Source organism: Siphateles boraxobius, unplaced genomic scaffold (genome assembly GCF_051911475.1).
Source record: "Siphateles boraxobius isolate OS27281-9 unplaced genomic scaffold, OSU_SipBor_1 8, whole genome shotgun sequence".
Taxonomy (NCBI): Eukaryota; Metazoa; Chordata; class Actinopteri; order Cypriniformes; family Leuciscidae; genus Siphateles; species Siphateles boraxobius.
This window is the reverse complement of record NW_027509208.1, coordinates 36,293,362-36,312,965: the sequence shown is the minus strand read 5'-3', so window position 1 is coordinate 36,312,965 and position 19,604 is coordinate 36,293,362. Positions and strand designations below refer to the sequence as shown.

The following is a 19,604-nucleotide window of genomic DNA, read 5'->3' as shown; positions in this document are numbered from 1 at the left end:
GAGAATGGTGAAATCATTGCATGATGCAACCTCTCGTAGTTCATTACTTTTATAAAATAGCAGTAACAGTAATGCCAAAATGATCTTTTTACCTACAGGAACTTCGTGAACGGGTGTTGAGGGGCAAATATCGAATTCCCTTCTACATGTCGACTGACTGTGAGAACCTCCTGAAACGCTTCCTGGTGCTGAACCCTGTCAAACGGGGCACACTCGAGGTGAGAGAATGTGGTAAACCTGTAAATATACATAGCATCTTCAATGTCACATGATCCTTCAGAAATCATTCTTAATATTCTGATTTCCTGCTCAAGAAACATTTATTATTATCGTCAATGTTGAAAACAGTTGCTTACAATTTTTTTCTGATGAATAGAAAGTTCAAAAGAATATAAATAGTCACAGAGGCCCAGGCAAACAGCGCCTCCAGTGTTCGAGGGCTGTAAGTGCAGGTTATTTCCGGTTCACTTTACAGCCTATGATGCACATGCAGAATCTTAGGTCTATTACAGGAAACTCAGAATGAAATGACGTCCGCTAATGAATAATTGAGGATTTTAGAGATGTCACTGTGCACTCAAGCATGTGTTGTTCCACTCCCTGATAGTTATGTGGCTTTCATATGGGCCACTTCATTCAACACTTTATGCAATGAAAGGGATGAAAACTGACCAGGAATTATACATATACAGATATATTTGTGTATGCATTAATGTATATACACTAAATCCATGGATCTAAAACCGTAAGATTTCAATTTGTCAGAGTCATAGTTGCTTTGTACAGCAGTGTTATTGCAAAAAATCCATCCCACCTCTAGGGAGCAGATTGTATTGTGTGTCAAGAATCTTCCAGCTGACCCCCTTTAAAACATGTATTTGGTTTCCTGCACAATCATACATATTCATAATCTAGCAGAACCTCTCACACTGCCCTGTGTATGTCTGTTTCAGCAAATCATGAAGGATCGATGGATCAACGCAGGCTGTGACGAGGATGAGCTCAAACCGTTTGTGGAGCCGGAGCTCGACATCTCGGATCAGAAGAGAATTGGTATGAAATCAACACTCTTAGATGCAATTATTTGTTAAATAAATAAATAAATAAGCATTATACTGCAAGACAGGGGGCTTCAAAAGTCTAAAATCTGATTGCTACATTTCTATTTTATTTGTATTTTTTTAACTTGACATACATAAAGCAAAAGCTTTATTTAAGATTATTCTGTCGCTTCAGGGCGATTGTGCCAGTAATAAGTTCATACTCCTATGGCTACAAGTTGCTGATGATCACATGTTCCTGACTGCAGTTTCCACAAAATTGTTTTGAATTACAAAGCAGAACTCTTGGTTTTAAATGTAACACTTCCCAGTTTTTTTCAGAATGGAGGAGAAGGGTCAGTAATTTAAGGGTCGAAACATACTCAACTCAATGCAAGTATGTGAATGTAAACTCTCCAAGCTACACAAACTTGATTTTATTCATTGAATTCTGTCAGACCTCAGTGCATAACACATTACAAGTGCATATCGCATTTTTAGTGTCGCTATTAGCTTCAGTTGTCTTCTTCTACAGTCAGTTTTCTGCGTCAGGTCAAATATTGTCAACAGTTTGAAGAGAATCTTGCTGACCAAGTTAGTTAAAGTTAGTAAAACTGTTGACATGGTTATAGTTAGCTACACAACGGTTCAAAAGTTTTGGGTTTGGAAGATTTTTTTAATGTTTGTAAATGTTGAAAACAGTTGTGCAGCTTAATACTTTTGTGGAAACTGTGATCAGTTTTTGTTGTTGTTGATGAATAGAAAGTTCAAAAGAACGGCATTTATTTGAAATATAAATCTTTTGCAACATTATAATTGTCTTTACTGTCACTTTTTATCAGTTTAATGCATCCTTGCTGAATAAAAGTATTATTTTCTCCATAGGTACCTCTATAGGAATGTCCGGTTTAATTGCACATTTGAAGGCAACTGTATTGTCCCCTTGAGTACGGGGTTTTGTTACTGCCACAGTAATGGAAGCTTTTGTGTACTTGCTTTCTTTCTGTTTTTAGCTGGTTCGGACAATGCAGAATCCAAATTTACAGACATAATAAGATCTTTCCGGCCTGCTCATCATTTATTTTTATATTAGTGAGTTTTTTTGCGAGTGAGTCAGGGCTTTATGGTTCACAAGTGCAATCAAGGGAGATATTTGGGCTTCACTGCATTGCATAACGTCCTACGAGCACCCTTTTTTTTTTGATCAGTAGAAGCTGTTAGTCTGGCATGCTTGGTTCAACGTGATGCTGATTGTGAATGGTGGTGTGCCTGTGGGTTTCAGCAGAGTGCAGGGGAGTCGATGGTAGCTAAGGGTCAGGCGGGCCCTGTTTTTTCCACTGCTGCTGGAGGCCTGTCTGCCTTTTAAACACTCCATTGATCTCTGAGCCCTAGTTCTGTGTCCCTAAGAGCGTTTACCGCTAGTGCAGGAACGGTTCAATTGAGCCGAGGCCGTCACATTTAGTCTAGCACATGAAACGGTTGACGGCATTGGCATTGATTGAAAGTGCTTTTTTTTCCCCAGGTGAAACTAAAATGATACCCAAATTGACTTCTTCTTTAATTTGTGAAGGACATTCACACTGAGAGACAGAGTAAACAGATATGCACAAATATGTAAAGAGTCAAGATGCACAGATTTTATGAGTTCACTTTAAAAAGAGAAAAAGAGTTTTTATATGTAAAAGAGTTTTTATATGTATATTTTTTAAGTTTAAGTTGGAATATTTTGCACCATGTTTGTTTGTTTGGCCGGAGGAGAACTGAACCCCCTGACTGAGTTTGGTTTCCCCAAAGATTTTTTTTCTCCATTTCTTTCATCTGATGGAGTTTGGGTTCCTTGCCACTGTCACCTTTGGCTTGCTTCGTTGTGGTTAAAAGACTCTTAATATTCAGTAATAGTGCATTTATTGATTCGACTGCACTGACACTTTTAGATGAGAACAAAAACATGAATTCAGCTGGATTATGACTACTGTGTACTGTAGTTTCATAATTGACAAATTTTGCAACATTGACAGTGTTATTAAACTGAATTGAGCTGAATAATGACATTATTGTGTAGAGCTGCTTATAGCTGAAATGCTGAACTTGTTTCATAGTTGATGAACTTTACACAGTTATTGAACTGAATTGGCACTGAACTGACTTGAGCTGAACTTGATCTTGAATTTGAATTGGTCTCATATTTGGTTAAGTTTGTATCATTGATTGTTATTTTCCTGTTTTTTCCCGTGACGCTGCATTGAAACAATCTTTATTATATAAACTGCAATTTAAATATTTGACTTATAGGCCAACCAACCAGTTTCCTACATTGAATTGTTTTTAATAACCTGTCGGCATATGGTTTGTTGCAGATATTATGGTGGGAATGGGTTACTCACGGGAGGAGATCCACGAATCTCTAACCAGGATGAAGTACGATGAAATCACGGCTACCTACCTGCTGTTAGGAAGGAAGTCCACTGAGGTGAGTCAGTTAACATGATGTTTCAGTGCTGTTTTGTTGCACAGCTGGGGGTTAAAAATGTAGCATGCTAAAGGAGAGCATACACTACCGTTCAAAAGTTTGAGGCTTTAATATTTTTGAAAGAATGTTCACCAAGGCTTGAAATATTACAATTTAAAATAACTGTTTTACATTTTTTAAATTACTTTTATTCCTGTGTTGGCAAAGCTGAATTTTCAACATCCGTACTTTAGTCTTCAGTGTCACATGATCCTTCAGAAATATTTCTCGTAGATGCTGATTTGATGCTTAAGAAACATTTCTAATTATCAATGTTGTGCTGATATTTTTGAAGAAACCGTGACACATTTTTTCAGGATTCTTTAATTTAGAAAAGCTCAAAATACATTTTGTAACATTTTAATGTCTTTTAATGTCACTTTTGATCAATTGAATGCATCCTTGCTTTTGAATGGAAGAGTATCTAAGATATGTTTTAGGATAATTTGGCATAATCACAGACTGTTCAACAACTACAGAGTGTTTCTGAGGACAAATTAGTATCAGAACTGAATCTTTGAAAGCTATGCAGGAGTTTTTTTTATTTTTTGCAGAGTTATAGTCTATACTTTTTGCCTATTTTTTCCTAATTTATTTGGCATTATCTATACAGCCTGTCATGGAAATTGCTGTCCCTTTTTTTTTCAGTGAGTTACCACTTCGTTGCACTATTACTTCGTTGTTATCGGTTTTAGATTTACCCACCCAAAAAGGTCATGTCGGTCAGACAAACCTTTCCTGCCTAAGTGGACAGAAAAAACCAAATGAGCTGCAGTGTGGGCTAGTCTTTATGCCCATAGACAAACGTCTGGCTATATCTGACATCTGATTATGAATGTTTTAAACTTGTAACATGTCACTTGGCATTTTAAACCCATATCTCTGGTTATTCTTATCAACCTGGATTAGCGAATTACATCCGCTCCTTTCCCACTGCGCACTAATCTTCCATTTGCTAGACGTCAGCCCTAACATCCAGACATCCAGAAAAACAGTGCGTCTCATCCAGTTTGTATGTTTTGTTCTGTGTGATCACAGTTGGAGGTGAGTGATTCCAGCTCCAGCAGTAACCTCTCTCTAGCCAAGGCCAGACCCAACAGCGAGCACAATAACGGCCAGTCACCGTCTCACCTCAAAGTCCAGAAGAACATCTCCTCCAACCAGAAACAGCGTCGCTACAGTGACCAGGGTGAGCATGCTCCTCGCTCTTTACTTTAAAGGTGACTTGACCTGACAGTGCCTGCTATGAAGTTTTTGTCTTTCTAATCTACGTTCCTCTCTATTCACAGCTGGTCCAACCATTCCCTCGGTGGGTTACCCCAAGAGAAGTCAGACCACTTCTGCAGAAAGTGACCATAAAGAGGAGGGCAGTGCACAGGCACGTAAGTCCAGCTCATCTGGAAGTCGTGGCATGGCTCCACCGAGCCCCATGCTGGGCAACGCCAACAACCCAAACAAGGCTGACATTCCTGACCGCAAAAAGAGCGCCGGTGCCCCTGGGGTAAGTTCCTACCACCCAAAATCTTTCGTAATGTTATTGTTTGTATGATAAAATAAACTTGAACAGCTCATATGCATATACAGTATAAATGTACATTTATGCAGTTGGCAGATGCTTTTATCCAAAGGGACTTATATTGCATTAGATTAAGGTATACATTTTATCAGTTCATTCATTCCCTGGGAGTTAAACCCACGACCATGGCTTTGTTTGTGCCTGCTCTGCAGTGTGAGATACAGAAATGCTTTAGTTATTATTTAGTTATTTTATTAATCATTAAGGATACTTTTACATGACAATGATGTACCAAAAATGGAAAATGTTTTTCTTTTGCATTTTTCATGTACAGACGACACCATTGTCAAAACGATCCCCGTTCACACGGATCCGTGAAAACGACTAAAAACACTGGGTTCTGCTACCAGGCCAGTAGTTGCCAATGTCACTTTGTAAAGAAACACTACGCGCCTATAGACTGAACACGTTATACGCATGCGCATGACATCACTGTTTTTACAAATTAGTTTACGGAATAAATTTAAAAAACGAGTACTTTGAAACTCCCTTTTCAAACATTTGCATTTTTAGGCCCACAAAAGGCTGTTGTCGTGTAAATGAACGGCCAAAACGAATAAATACTTTTATGTTTTTAGTTAAAAACAGTGTCAGGTCAATGACCCCTAAGACTCACATTACAACAATATCACACTGACACTGTTGTCTTCTGCTTTATAGCTAAATATTTTCTTTTTTCAAAATTGATGAAGTTTGCAACGTCGACACTGTTATTGAACTAAACTGAACTGGATCAACATTAAACTGTTTAACATTACTGTGTCCGGTAGAGCTGCTTGTAGCTAAATGGAACTTTTTTTAATAATGAATGAACTTTACACCGTTATTGAACTGAATTGAATCAACACTGAACTGAATGGATCAGAATAATTACACTAGAGCTGCCTTACAGCAGAATTTGAATCCGTCTCATATTTGATGAAGTTTGTATCATTGATTCTGTTTTTGTTTTTTTCCCTGTTAATACTGTGATGGTGCTTTGAAACAATTATATTGTATAAAATGCTATAAAAATAACGTTGACTTGAAAACATGTATTTCTGCAGAGCAATTCTGTGTCTACCGGTATGACCAGGAGAAACACATACGTGTGTAGTGAGAGGAATGCCACAGACCGCCAATCCGTCATCCAGAATGGCAAAGAGAACAGGTGAGTCCCTGAGAACTCTCACTTTCAGGTCAAATGTTGTGAATCTCTCTCTTCCATTTTAACAACAGATAATGCTACAGTGACACTCAAAACAATGACTGACAACAAGGAACATCTTGCATCTTTTCATCCTCACATGACCAGTTAACTTTACAAAAGCAGTTCTTGTCATCTACAGGTTTCTTGGTGTTTGTGGAGCTTCATCTGTTTTTTTTTCCTTATGCAGTATTTGAAGATGGAGCTTTGGTTTAATTACTTTATCACCTCGACCTTAGACTTAATTAATCAAATGAAAGTATAAAAATTGCAATATGGTATCCAAATATTAATTTACAAAAGGCTATGATTTAATTATTTTTTTGTGTTTCTTTGAACACTGTTTAGCATGAAAGCCCCTGTTTTTATGCCTTTTTGTTCTTGCAGCCTTGATATCTCAGCAGAAGCAATATGAGATAAATGCTTATCAAATCATAGTTCAAAGAGTACAAAGAGGCCTCTGTCCCGCTGTTTGACGGCAATGACGTGTCTTAAAACACAACGGTCAACCTTTCTGTGCCAGTCTGCCACGCTGAAGCGCTTTGTTTTGCCATGCAATCCAGTGAGAGAAAGAGCAACTATGTGCTAAATCCCATATTAGGGATACGCAAAATTACATATTTTCAAAATTGAGTCGCTTAACACCTTATGAACTATTCTTAAAGTGATTGTTCACTCAAAAATGTCATTCAAAACCATTATACACTACTGTTCGAAAGTTCGCTCAACTGAGTTTAACATGGATAATAAAAAGAAATGTTTTTTGAGCCGCAAATTATCATATTAGAATGGTTTCTGAAGAATCACGTGACACTGAAGACTGGAGTAATGATGTCGAAAATTCAGCTTTGACATCACAGAATAAATTACATTTTAAAATGCATTCAAATAGAAAATGATTATTTTAAATTGTAATAATATTTCATGATTTTTACTGTATTTTTGATCAAATAAATGCAGCCTTGGCGAGCATAAGATACTTTTTTCGAAAATATTACTGACCTCAAACTTTTGAATGGTAGGTACATTTTTTTTTTTCTTTTTTTTTCTGCAGAACACAAAATTTTTTTTTTTGAACAATGTCTCTGTGTTGTTTTGAACCCCATGGACTTTCATTAAAAGAACAAAAACAGTTGAAATATTCTTCAAAATATCTTCTTTTAGATTCCAGATCATACAGGTTTGGGGTGGTTAACGACATGAGCGTGATTAAATGATTACAGAATTGTAATTTTTGAGTGAACTATCGCTTTAAGGAATCCCTGTATAATCAAAGGCATTTTCCAATGGGGCGTCAACAGCAGACACACTCATGTTGACTAGTCAGTTTTTGTACGACTAGCCGACCATCCGTATTCTATATTACTCTCTCTTTCTGCTCTTCTCTACTCGCGGTTATTATCTCACTTGCTCTGCTTTGTTTGTACGTATATGTCTGATCCATCCCTATGCTGTTTATTTGCCCGCCTGCTTTCGGCCAGTCTGAGTGAAATGTCGGGATGTGTCAGCACGAGTCCGACTGCTTACGCTGTGGCTCTCGCCACCTCATCGGCCTCGGTCCGTCTGCGCCACCAAAAGGCCCTCTCTGCCTCGGGACACACCTGCCGCACCACCTTGCCGCACAACGACGGCACCTCCGACTACTTCAGGCCCAAGTAAAGACGAGTGTAGCGTCTGTCTCTAATCTTAGTGTGTCTCTGCATCGCCCGACTCCTCCTTTCTAACGACCTCTGACCTCTGCTGTCTGCGTCTTTGAGTTCCCCCCACCCTCGTCTTATACCTCTAGTGTCAACCAATCAGGGAGGACTCGTCATGGAGCTTCCGGTGCGTTTAACATTTGAGGAGTTCCTGCATCTTCCCTCTCAAACCGTTAACTAACTTCCTGGTGTCTAAACCCACTAATATAGGATATAAACTCCATTAACCTAGTAATGACTAGTGGAAAGACTGTTGACTTGATTGTTTTGATTATTATATGTGCAAAAACATCTGTACGCAGATTATGAACTTATTGTTGAGCATAACCTGTTGAGCATATTGCTAGAATTAAAATATGGTCCAGTTACTATTATCGATGTTTGTTAGTTTGAAATAGTAACAATTAACAATAAGGTTTTGTTTATTAATAGTTAATGTATTAACTAACATGTACGAACAGTGAGCAACATTTCAAGTTGTAAAAAATATATTTATGTTAGTTCACAGTGCATTAACTAACGTTCACAAATACAGTTGATTAAAAAAATGTTTTATGTGTATAGATTAATAAATTAATACTGTTGAAGTATTGTTCATTCTTAATTTATGTAATCTAATATAGTTAACTAATAATGACAATATGAACAAATTACCTTTGAAATTAATTTAAAGTGACTTACATAGTGTTTTATGTCACTTTAAAATTTCAAACTAACAAACATCTATAATAGTGGCTTGACCACCATATTTTAAAATGGAGATAAAACATATTGTTATGTTGGTAGGATATGTTCGGGGTTAATGTGATGAACTAAACCTGTGGTTACTCTGTTAGGACACCTGTGTGTATTTGAGGAGAACTGACCTCGGGCATCTGCTAAAGATCACTAGTTTATTAAAAGCATTAATGAAAATTATTTCTGAAAAAGGTCTAGCATCATTTGTTTGCAGATTGATTGTACTGGTTTGATATTTTGATACATTCTCTTATAATATTCAGTGACTTTTTGAACTATGGCCTAAAGGGATAGTTCACTCTAAAATGTTTTGTAATAAATATCTTTTATTTTAATACTTTTATGTGCTTTTGTCTTTTTTATTAGCTTTTCATACATTTCTTTTTAGTTTTATTTATTATTTTTTTCAGTTTTAGGGATTCTAGTACTTATTTATTTCCGTTAGTTGCCAATGCAACATTTACATTATCTTTTACATTTAATAAGTTTAGGTTTTTCATATAATAATTTTATTTTATTTACTTTATTTTAATGAACAAAAAATGTTTTTACTAGTTATCAGGGGTGTAACGATACCCTCATGTCACGATTCGGGACAAATAGCAATACTGAACTCCCGATACAATATTATTGCGATACTCCTAGACGTATGGAAAAAGTTTTTTTTTTTTAAAAAAGCACATTTTTACAAAATGTACTGTTGATCAAAATTCTAAATTTGGTATTACATTGTGGGTCGAAATGAATAAGCTTGGACTTGGTGCTGGTAACCCAATGCACAGGACAATGTTGACACCAGAATAAAGCTGAAAGTACAGAATTATTTTAGACGAAAATGTTTGCACTCTGACTAGATATATTTAAAATAATGTAGGCCACTTTTTATTGGTAACATAAGACATTTGGCTTTATCAGGACCCACAAATATCCCCCCTTTCCATTATTATACATTATATTTAACATTAAATATAGTTGTTTAATGTAGTATTGACACTAAAACTTTTTGCGTGAACTATGCATAATACAGATTGTCACTATCCATGATACATATTGTTGCATTTTTGTATTGCGATATTGTGACATGATATATTGTTACACCCCTAATAGTTTTAGTTATTAACAACACTGCATCATTTACTGGCCCTCGTGTCGCTGCACGCTGATTTTCCTATATATTCATATTGTGACCCTGAATTTTCTCTCTTCAGCACGAGCACGGCTCAGACGAGTCAGAGGAACCCTGGTTCCTCCACCCACAGTATTAGTAGTGCGACTCCCCCGGACCGCCTGCGTTTCCCACGAGGCACTCTGAGCCGCAGCACTTTCCACGGAGGCCAGCTGAGGGACCGACGCACAGCCACCTATAACGGACCCCCTGCCTCGCCAACCTTATCACACGATGCCACGCCACTCTCACAGTCCCGGAGCCGCGGATCAACAAACCTCTTCACCAAGCTCACATCCAAGCTCACGCGCAGGTAAATCAACGCTTCGTGCTCTCAATACACAAAAAACCCTTCGAGAATTAACTATTACCAATGGAAATCAATAATTCAGTGGAATTAGAAGGAAAGTGTTCATTTGGAGATTAAGAATTTGAAATATGCAAGCATTAGAACGCAACAGTTTGTAGGTTCAAAAATAGGTTAATTACTGGAAATGGTAAATACTATTTTGTAAACTGCTACTTTAAAGTCCCCCTGCAGTCAATCATTTTGTCTCTTGAAACTCATCTTTGATAATCAAAATGGCATATTTAAATGTTTTTTCCTTTAGAAAATAATTGCTTCATGCCTTAATGGGTTAGTTCACCCAAAAAACTCTGTCATTAATTACTCACCCTCATGTTGTTCCAAACCCGTAAGACCTTCGTTCATCTTCGGAACACACATGAAGAAAATATTATTTGCAAAATATGAATCTCCAACGCGCGTTTACGAGAGCACCATGACGCATGCGTGTTGTGTTGATGCGAAAGCATACTTTCTGGGGTAAACATGCGGCGGAGATTAATATTTTGTAAATAAAGTGGTAAATTGTGTTTTTTTGCGCAAACAAAGCACTCACGTGTCGTCGCTTCATAAAATTGAGGTTAAACCACTGGAGTCACATGGATTACTTTAATAATGTCTTTACTACCTTTCTGGGGCTTGAAAGTGGTAGTTGCGTAGGCTGTCAATGGAGGGACAGAAAGCTCTTAGATTTCATTAAAAAGATCTTCATTTGTGTCCAGAAGATGCATGAAAGCCTTACGTCTTTGGACAGACATGAGGTTGAGTAATTAATGACAGAATTAAATTTTTTTGGTTTAACTATCCCTTTAAAATAGCTTGAATGTAACTCTACACCCTTGCTGCATTAGTATAAATTGCATACATAGTATATTCGGAACAATGAATATGCAAATTAGTCCCTGCCTCCACTCACTCACACCAGCTCAGAACACCTGATCCACTCAGTAGACGCTACTGGCATGTGGAAATACTGGTTTATTCAGCCATATATGTTTGAACCAGAAACTTATTTAGAAGAAGAGGAAGAGTGAATTATACAGGGTCATCTATAAGTCAATGTATCAGAATGGTAATGCGTTTTATGTATCGGTCTCTACAACGTCGGACACATAACGGAAATTAATATGATTAGCCTTTGGTTTAACTGCATAATCAAACAGCTAATAAAAGACCCGCGCCACACGGATTGGATTGGTTACATGTTTGTGATAATAAAAAACGAGCCGGTTTAAACCGCGTTTTTGAGACTGTCTTTGGTTCACTGCAGTTTTAAGGAGAAAATAATGAGCAATGGTGTTGACTGATAAATTTGCACATGGTTAGTCTTAAAACAAGACATAAACAACATTAAAAAACTTGATTTTCACCACAGGGGGTCTTTAAAAATGTAGTTAAGTTAGTAGCTTTCCAAATTTTTAAGTTAGTTACTTCCCAACACTGTATGTTACGCAGTAGTTTTGGCATGTCAGAACTATATACGATGTTATCAGTAGTATCAGATTCCCCTATATGTCCTCAAGAAACAATACATCTACTCCAGATGTTGATCGGTGTCTGTTTCTGTTTCTTTTGTAGAAATATGTCATTCAGGTTTACCAAAAGGTAGGACCCTCGATGGGCTGTGTGCAGTTAACGAGAGCTGTGATATGAAGTTTAACTCTTAACCCTAGCGTGAAGATGTGTTTCGATTAATTGCTTGTCACTCACCTTTGACACACTGTCTCTTAATCGGAACTGAGCATGCCTGCTGTTTTCTGATGAACAGCACCTGAAGACAATACTAATCACCCATGCATGCCTGTTCATAGGATGCAACTGAGCACAATAGATTCATTCGTCTCCTTACAGTTTGATACATTAGAGCCTTATTTTTCACAGTAATGGGTGCATTTGTTCAATGACAGCGTTCTACAGTCAGCCATGAAACATCCAAACCTCTGGATTTAAATAATGATGTTTTTCTCTCTGTATATTTGGTGTGTGTGTGTGTGTGTGTGTGTGTGTGTGTGTGTGTGTGTGTGTGTGTGTGTGTGTGTGTGTGTGTGTGTGTGTGTGTGTGTGTGTGTGTGTGTGTGTGTGTGTGTTTATAATAATATTGTTTATTATTCCCTACTTTTGATTTTGATGTTAAATACGGTGGGGACATGTTCTTTACAGGTTTCGTGAGATTTATATAGGTCATCATGAATGTCTACTGTGTTACATCCCTCAGAGATTCACCTTTAAATATGAATCTTTTCTGACGATAAGGAAATTAATGCATTAATGCATCTCCTGCGACGCAGTAACAGATTTGCTCTTGGTTGTGTAATTCAGGCCACCCTACTGGGCTCTTAATTTAGCAGCTGACAGATGTGGCGATTGAGGGGTGTTCTTTACAGGATTTCTGGAGTTAAGGTACCAGCATTTCCTGTTGTGACAACCACGCTTTCCTTATTTCAGCCCTCATGCTCCAGAATCCACCTCTAGAAGTAGCAGGATTTTCTGATTCTGATTTTCCAGCTCTTCCTTTTTGACCTACCCAGATGAATTGTTCCTCCAGGTGGTCTTGCAATCCCAGCGCTTTTATTCCCGCCAGTGCTGTTATGACTTCAACAGATAAGTTTGCTTTTCGATGGAAAACTTCAGATATAAGTAATTCAGAAGTTGGTCAGATGTCCCTTTGAAATGTTGTAAAGACAGCAACGCTGACTCTTGTTCTTTATAATGAGAGAACTTATTTTATTAGATTATTTTATTTGGAGCATTTTCATTAAGGCAAGTAATAAATAAGGTATATATATATATATGTATATATGTATGTGTATATATACACACACATATACATATACTTGTATATATCCTAAAATATTTGTATGTATGTAACTATATAAAGTTATTGGCAGCATCTGTGGCCCATTGTTGATTAACACAGGAAATAAATTTTAACTCATTCCTCAGTTTGTAAAAAGGAATACAAAATGTGTTCAGTGTTGGCAGAACCTTTAAAATCAAGTATTTCAAGTATTATCTATATTTTATTTTAAAGATTTAGTTCACCCAAAAAATGAAAATTCTGTCATCATTTACTCACCCTCATGTCGTTCCGAACCAGTAAGACTTTCGTTCATCTTAGAAACACAAATAAAGATATTTTCAATGGAATCTGAGAGCTTTCTGTCCCTCCAACTTTGACTCTTCAAAGAGATCGTAAAACTAATCCACATGAGTTGAGCGGTTTAGTCCAAATTTTCTGAAGAGACACGATCACTATATGATGAACAGATTGAATTTTGACTTTTATTCACATATAAACATCCATCACCTCACACATCAGTTGTAGTAAATGGAAACTCAAGAATGACGAGTGAGAACCAATTAGGTTCATTCTCGTGTGTCATTCTCGAGTTTCGTAATGAGTTGTGTATACTGTCAACGGAGGGATGGAAATCGCTCAGAATTTATTAAAAATATCTTAATTTGTGGAAATTTAAAGTCTAAGAAAGATTTTCAGTTGTGGAATCTGACATAATATATATTATTCATATTATATTTAAATTATTTAAAATATGTGAAATGTGTTCTCTGCGCATTTTATATGATATTTAAAATATGCACGGATTATAGTGTGTACTTTCTTTTTTTTGTTTTCTCTCTTCTTTTTTTCAAGAGATCTTAAGTTGTATTTAACCCTGTCAGTAGTGGCAGGACTCTGCAAGGAAGCGTTCACAGTGGATGTTGATCTGTTTCAGAGGAAGTTTGCCTGTAATAGACCTTATTCACAGCAGCGCCATCTTTGATTTTTAATGGAGGCTGTGAGGGACAGACATGCATCTCTTCAATGGGCTGTGCTGTTTTTTCATGTGTTTTTGGATTGTTCTGCTCATGAAACACTGGAAAAATATCTTTCCAAGAAATTTCAGTTGCGAAAAAACTCCCGACAATATAAGCTGTGGAAAATTGTAAGTAATCTAGGAGCTTTATACAGCTTTTTACAGCGGGTGCCATTGGAAACACGGCAAGTCTCACCCTCACAGCCTCACTTTCAGACCTGTCATGGCGCTGCTCTGAATAAGGTCTATAGTTGCCCCATAAGAGCACTTCTCTGCCACCGTCCTCTCTCCTGACTGCTGCACACTGCCCACGCCACTGCATGCCCTCTCCTAATCTCTTTTTCATCTTCTGCAGAATGGATGACGAATGTTCTCTTATAACTCTATATGTCTGTATTTAATCTGCTTTGTATTATGTAGCATTAATGTCATAAAAAAGAGAGGGTTCAGATGAGTCAGTGGGTAATGTAGCGAACTGTACATGTGACCATACATTTAGGGAACAGCCCATCATATACAGCTGCCTATCAGAAAATAAGCATTTTTATGCTAAAACATTATTTATGTTTAAAACAAATTAGTCCTTGTCTAAACCGATATATCATACACTACTATCATTCAAAGGTTTGGGGTCGGTAAGATTCATAAGTCTCTTATGCTCACCAAGGTTGTATTTATTTTAAATACACAGTAAAAGCTGCAATATTGTAAAATATTTTTACAATTTAAAATAATTGTTCAATTTGAATATATTTTAAAATCTATTTCATTCCAGTGATGCAAAGCTGAATTTTCAGCATCATTACTCCATTTTTCAGTGACATATGATCCTCCAGAAATCAGTATAATATGCTGATTTGATGCATTTATTTTGAAATCTAAATCTTTTGTAGCAATTGTCTTTGTAAAATGTCTTTACTGTCACTTTTGAAGTTTGCTGAATGAAAGTATTGATTTTTTTCAATGCACTGAACCCAAATTTTTGAACGGTGAATTGTGATGAATTATTTAATGGCCTGAAATGTATGTGAACGCAAACACTTTTGTTATTTTAATGTTTTAACGCCATTTTTTCAAAAAGTAAAAGAAAAAAAGCAACTTTACCAAAAAGTAAAGTGTGGCACAAGGTTGGGGTAAGCTGTGCCAGCGGCAGCTTTCAGCTTTATTCTCATTTCAGTAGAAATCCTAAAAATAAAAAATAATAAATATGATATATTAACAATTAGTGATATTAATTTCACTGCTCTCATTTCTCCCTGCCTAGAAGGCAGCTTACCCCCACTATGCACCACATTTTTAAGCAAATGTGCATTTGTTATTAATTATTATTATTATTAATTGTGCGAAACCCCTTCCTTTTAAATCTTTCTATCCAGACTGAAATGAGTACAGTTGTGCCCACTGCATTGAAACTATTTAGAACAGGAAGTTGAATCATGGGGTACAGGAAGGGTATCTGTAATGCCCTCTATCTCTCCACACAGGTCAACTTTAAGTGCATGTCCAATATTCATCTCCATTTACTGGAAATTGTATCTGTTGGTGGCGTTTTCTCTATATTGTATTTGATTTTCTACCTCTCTTTTGTCCTAGGATGTCTGAAACGCTATTGTTTTCTTATCTTTCTTTCTTTTATCAGTGAGTCTCAGATTTGCTTGCCTCTAAACAATTTTCTCTTTTTCATCCTGGTTTTTAAAGAGTGCCGGCAGAATGCGATAGAAATGGGAGGTATGAGGACTCAAGGTGAGACAGGACATAATGGTTTTACAGTTCTCAATTTTTCACCATCATTTTCCATTTTTTGTTTGCGTTCTGGACTTTGTCCTGTTTAGGCCTGGTATTATTCCACAGACTTAACCCCATTATGTTGCTTGATGCTCTACAAACATACATAACTGGAATCTGACATAATTCCCTAAGATCAAATGCTAGATTAATCAGTGAAGCTTATGTGAGTCTCAAAAGGACCAATAAACTCCAAGTCTGTTCTGTGAATATCAAAATATTCTTATATGCCATAAAGTATTTGGTTGCATTGGCAGCTACTTCTGTTGTTCTGCCTCCTTGTGGCAAGAAGGAAGTACAACAGGATTATTAATGGTGTCTGCTAAAGTCCCAGCAATGTTGCTCATACCTGAAGATAGAGGTTTGGTAAAATAGTAACACTGCATTTTACACTAAGTTTAAAATCCTTTAGTTGATTTTGCGGATCTGAGCTTGGAAACATTTTGTGGATGTTTAAAACCATCCCTCATTGACCAGTTAAATGCATATTTTTCTTTATATTCTTATATTTAGCACCCTTGAGTTGCTCACTGTGTCTGTATGTCTGCATGATTACTTTTGTGTTCACTGCATGTCAAATGCACTCGGTGGTTCAGTGCATGATGGGTTTTAATGAAAAACTTGAGAATTTGTACAAGAACTTGTTTTTGTTACGTTCATGTATAGACACCACCTTCACTATGAAGGCCTGAAATGTATGTGAACGCAAACACTTTTGTTGTTTTCTTGTGTTAACGCCATTTTTTCAAAAAGTGACCGAATACATTTCGTAATGCAACGCTCATTGGAATTAGCATAAACTGTCAGATTGTTATCATCACAGTAATGCAAAAATGCACACAAAGATTGCAATATTTTTTTCCATCGACTAAAAAAATCGGTATGATTTTTTTTTAATGCTTTTAAGTCTTTTATGCTTACCCAGGCTGCATTTATTTGATTAAAATACAGTAAAAACGGTATTATTGTAAAATATTACAATTTAAAAGAACTGTTGTATTATATTTTAAAATATAATTTATTCTTGTGATGACAAAGCTAAATTTTCAGCATTATTACTCCAGTTTTGACGTCACAAGATCCTTTAGAAATCATTCTAATATGCTGATTTGCTGCCATAGAAAGTTAAAATTCTTGAATTTTACTTGAAATAGAAATCTTTTGTAACATTATAAATGTCTTTGCGGTCTCTTTTAAGCACTTTAATGTATCCATGCTAAAAAACTATTAATTTTTTATAAACAATAGTGTAGGTGATTGAAAACTATAAATAAAACTGTAAATGTGCATTTACAATGTATTAACATGAACATTTTCCAAACGAACGAACACTCTAAAAACTATAAATTATTCAAATTAAACTGATATTAACAATAAAATAAATAAACAACTAAAAAATTCCATGCAAGAAGATCAGTGTATGAGCCAAGCATTCACGTGTGTGTTTGTTTACTTGGGGACGTTTCTGAGCTTAAAGGGATAGATCACCCAAAAATGAAAATTCAGTCATCATTTACTCACCCTCAAGTTGTTCTAAACCTTTATGAGTTTCTTTCTTTTTTGCAGAACACAAAATAAGATATTTTGAAGAATGTTTGCAACCAAACAGTTTGACTCCCATAGTATTTTATTGGTGTTTTTTTTTTTTGCTTGTTTGTTTTTCAAGTCAATGGTCCCCCACAACTGTTTGGTTGCAAACATTCTTCAAAATATTTTATTTTGTGTTCAGCAAAAAAGAAAGAAACTCATAAAGGTTTAGAACAACTTGAGCGTGAGTAAATGATGACTGAATTTTCGTTTCTGGGTGAACTATCCCTTTAATGTTGTCATGTTTCCACACAAGCATGTCTACATACATTCAGGAACCAACCGAATGCATATTTCTCTGATTGAGGTCTCTTCTCTTCTGCAGTCGAAATGTGTCCGGGGATCAGAAAGAGGAACATAAAGACGCCAAACCCCGCTCGCTACGCTTCACCTGGAGCATGAAGACCACCTCCTCCATGGAGCCCACAGAGATGATGCGCGAGATCCGCAAAGTCCTGGACGCCAACAACTGCGATTACGAGCAGCGCGAGCGCTTCCTGCTCCTGTGTGTCCATGGCGACGGCCACGCCGAGAGCTTGGTCCAATGGGAGATGGAGGTGTGCAAACTGCCCCGCCTCTCGCTAAACGGCGTCCGCTTCAAGCGGATATCAGGAACATCCATCGCTTTCAAGAACATCGCCTCAAAAATTGCCAACGAACTAAAGCTGTAAGGGAAAAATAAGTCGAAAATGTGAAAAGGCAGCAAAAAGGACTAAGGCACAAAACTAGAGTAATCAAGCTGTACATTCTTTTTGAACAAGTAGCAGATACAAGGATTGTTTTCCTCAAACACTTACAAAGTATACTGAAGATATTGTATAGAATCATGCCTTAGGCAATAATTTCCGGCATCTTTGAAGCATTATTAATAATATTATTATTGTTGTTATTGTTGATGTTATTATTATTATTATTGTGTAATATTATTTCAAACTGTAGGAAAACAAAATGACCGTTTTATTTCTTTCTCTTTTTATGTTTGTTTGTTTATGCACTACTGCAGTAGGTGCCCTGTGGGGCCAAAAGATTAACACAGTGACTGAAAAGATGTATGTTAACCAGACAGACAGAAGATTGACGGTTAATCGCTCCAGTATTTCTCTTTATCGTTCCGCCCCTCCTGCCAATACCCTTCTTGAATGCCAAAGCAAATGGCCAATTTTGATTTAGATTAGAAACGTATTTGCACATTTTCCCTTAAAAGCATCCATGCATTCCTCCACTTTCCCAACCTTCTTTTCCTCCTCAACCCAGGATATTCCCACTTGTTTTCTAGCGCTACACATGGCTGAAGATGGCCAGGATCGAGTGCACTTCAGCCGATGGGCTACTGCAATGGAACGTAAAGAACGAGATCGGGGTTGTTTTCCTTCCTGGTCCGTTGAAGTATTTAGATTGTTTCCTTACAAAGTTTTTTTTTTTTTGAAAGGCCTGAGGCGATGACGAAACGCTCTCAGGTGTCGTTGACATGTCTTGGCTTTGGCTCCGGGCCCCAGGGCGCACCATAGAGTCAGACGTGCTGAATCATTCTGGGGTGCGTTTCCCAAAGCCAACTATGGTCGCAAGTTCCGTCGTTACCAATAGAGTTCAATGGAAATTGCGATCATAATTGGCCAACGATGCTTTTGGGAAACGCACCCCAGCTCAAAACTTTCACTTGCCATTTTTAGGCTTCAGTATTCACTCCCATCCCTAAGAACCATCGGCACTGTTATAATTTTGTTTTGATGTTTCTGTTTGTTTTTTGGAATGTAAATAATGTACCTTAGTTTTGCAGCAACAGCATATTGATATACTTTTTTTTTCCTTTTCTAAGTCTGGCTGTGAGTCGGAAACTATGGAAATTAATGTAACTCATCACAGAATAAGGTTAATCAGTGTCTCCATTAAAACAACTGAAAATCAATGATTTGCAGGGTGACTTTTTTTGGGACAGGTTTTACAAGGCTCAATTCAGACATAAATGTTTAAATCACTGGTGGAACATTTAATTTCTTTTAACAGCTGAAGGACTTTAATACATAACCTAAGACAACATCTACATGATTTACCCCACAACCATGACGATCATTGCATACTTTGTCCTTTATTCCCCTTTGCGTGCAGTCATATGTAGGAGGTTTTATTGGAAGTGAAATGTCCTGTGATTTTAAAAAGTTT

General features: G+C 36.8%; 1 protein-coding gene across 30 annotated transcripts in view; it reads left to right on the top strand.

Moving 5' to 3' along the window:
• The window catches only part of mark3b (MAP/microtubule affinity-regulating kinase 3b), a 71,863-nt gene extending 52,513 nt beyond the window's left edge, over window positions 1-19,350 (top strand). For 5 of the 30 annotated variants that reach the window (XM_077221194.1, XM_077221196.1, XM_077221198.1 and 2 more), the window contains 11 exons: window positions 99-218; window positions 954-1,053; window positions 3,398-3,510; window positions 4,588-4,738; window positions 4,839-5,050; window positions 6,172-6,275; window positions 7,793-7,966; window positions 9,955-10,224; window positions 11,836-11,862; window positions 15,771-15,815; window positions 17,770-19,350. In XM_077221194.1, coding sequence (XP_077077309.1) covers window positions 99-218; window positions 954-1,053; window positions 3,398-3,510; window positions 4,588-4,738; window positions 4,839-5,050; window positions 6,172-6,275; window positions 7,793-7,966; window positions 9,955-10,224; window positions 11,836-11,862; window positions 15,771-15,815; window positions 17,770-18,115 — 1,662 coding nt within the window. In that variant the 3' untranslated portion in view covers window positions 18,116-19,350. Of the gene's footprint in view, window positions 1-98; window positions 219-953; window positions 1,054-3,397; window positions 3,511-4,587; window positions 4,739-4,838; window positions 5,051-6,171; window positions 6,276-7,792; window positions 7,967-9,954; window positions 10,225-11,835; window positions 11,863-12,576; window positions 12,658-15,770; window positions 15,816-17,769 lie in introns of all 30 variants that reach the window. The other 25 variants (XM_077221203.1, XM_077221210.1, XM_077221208.1 and 22 more) reach the window with 12 other exon arrangements.
• The last annotated feature ends 254 nt before the right edge of the window (window positions 19,351-19,604 follow it).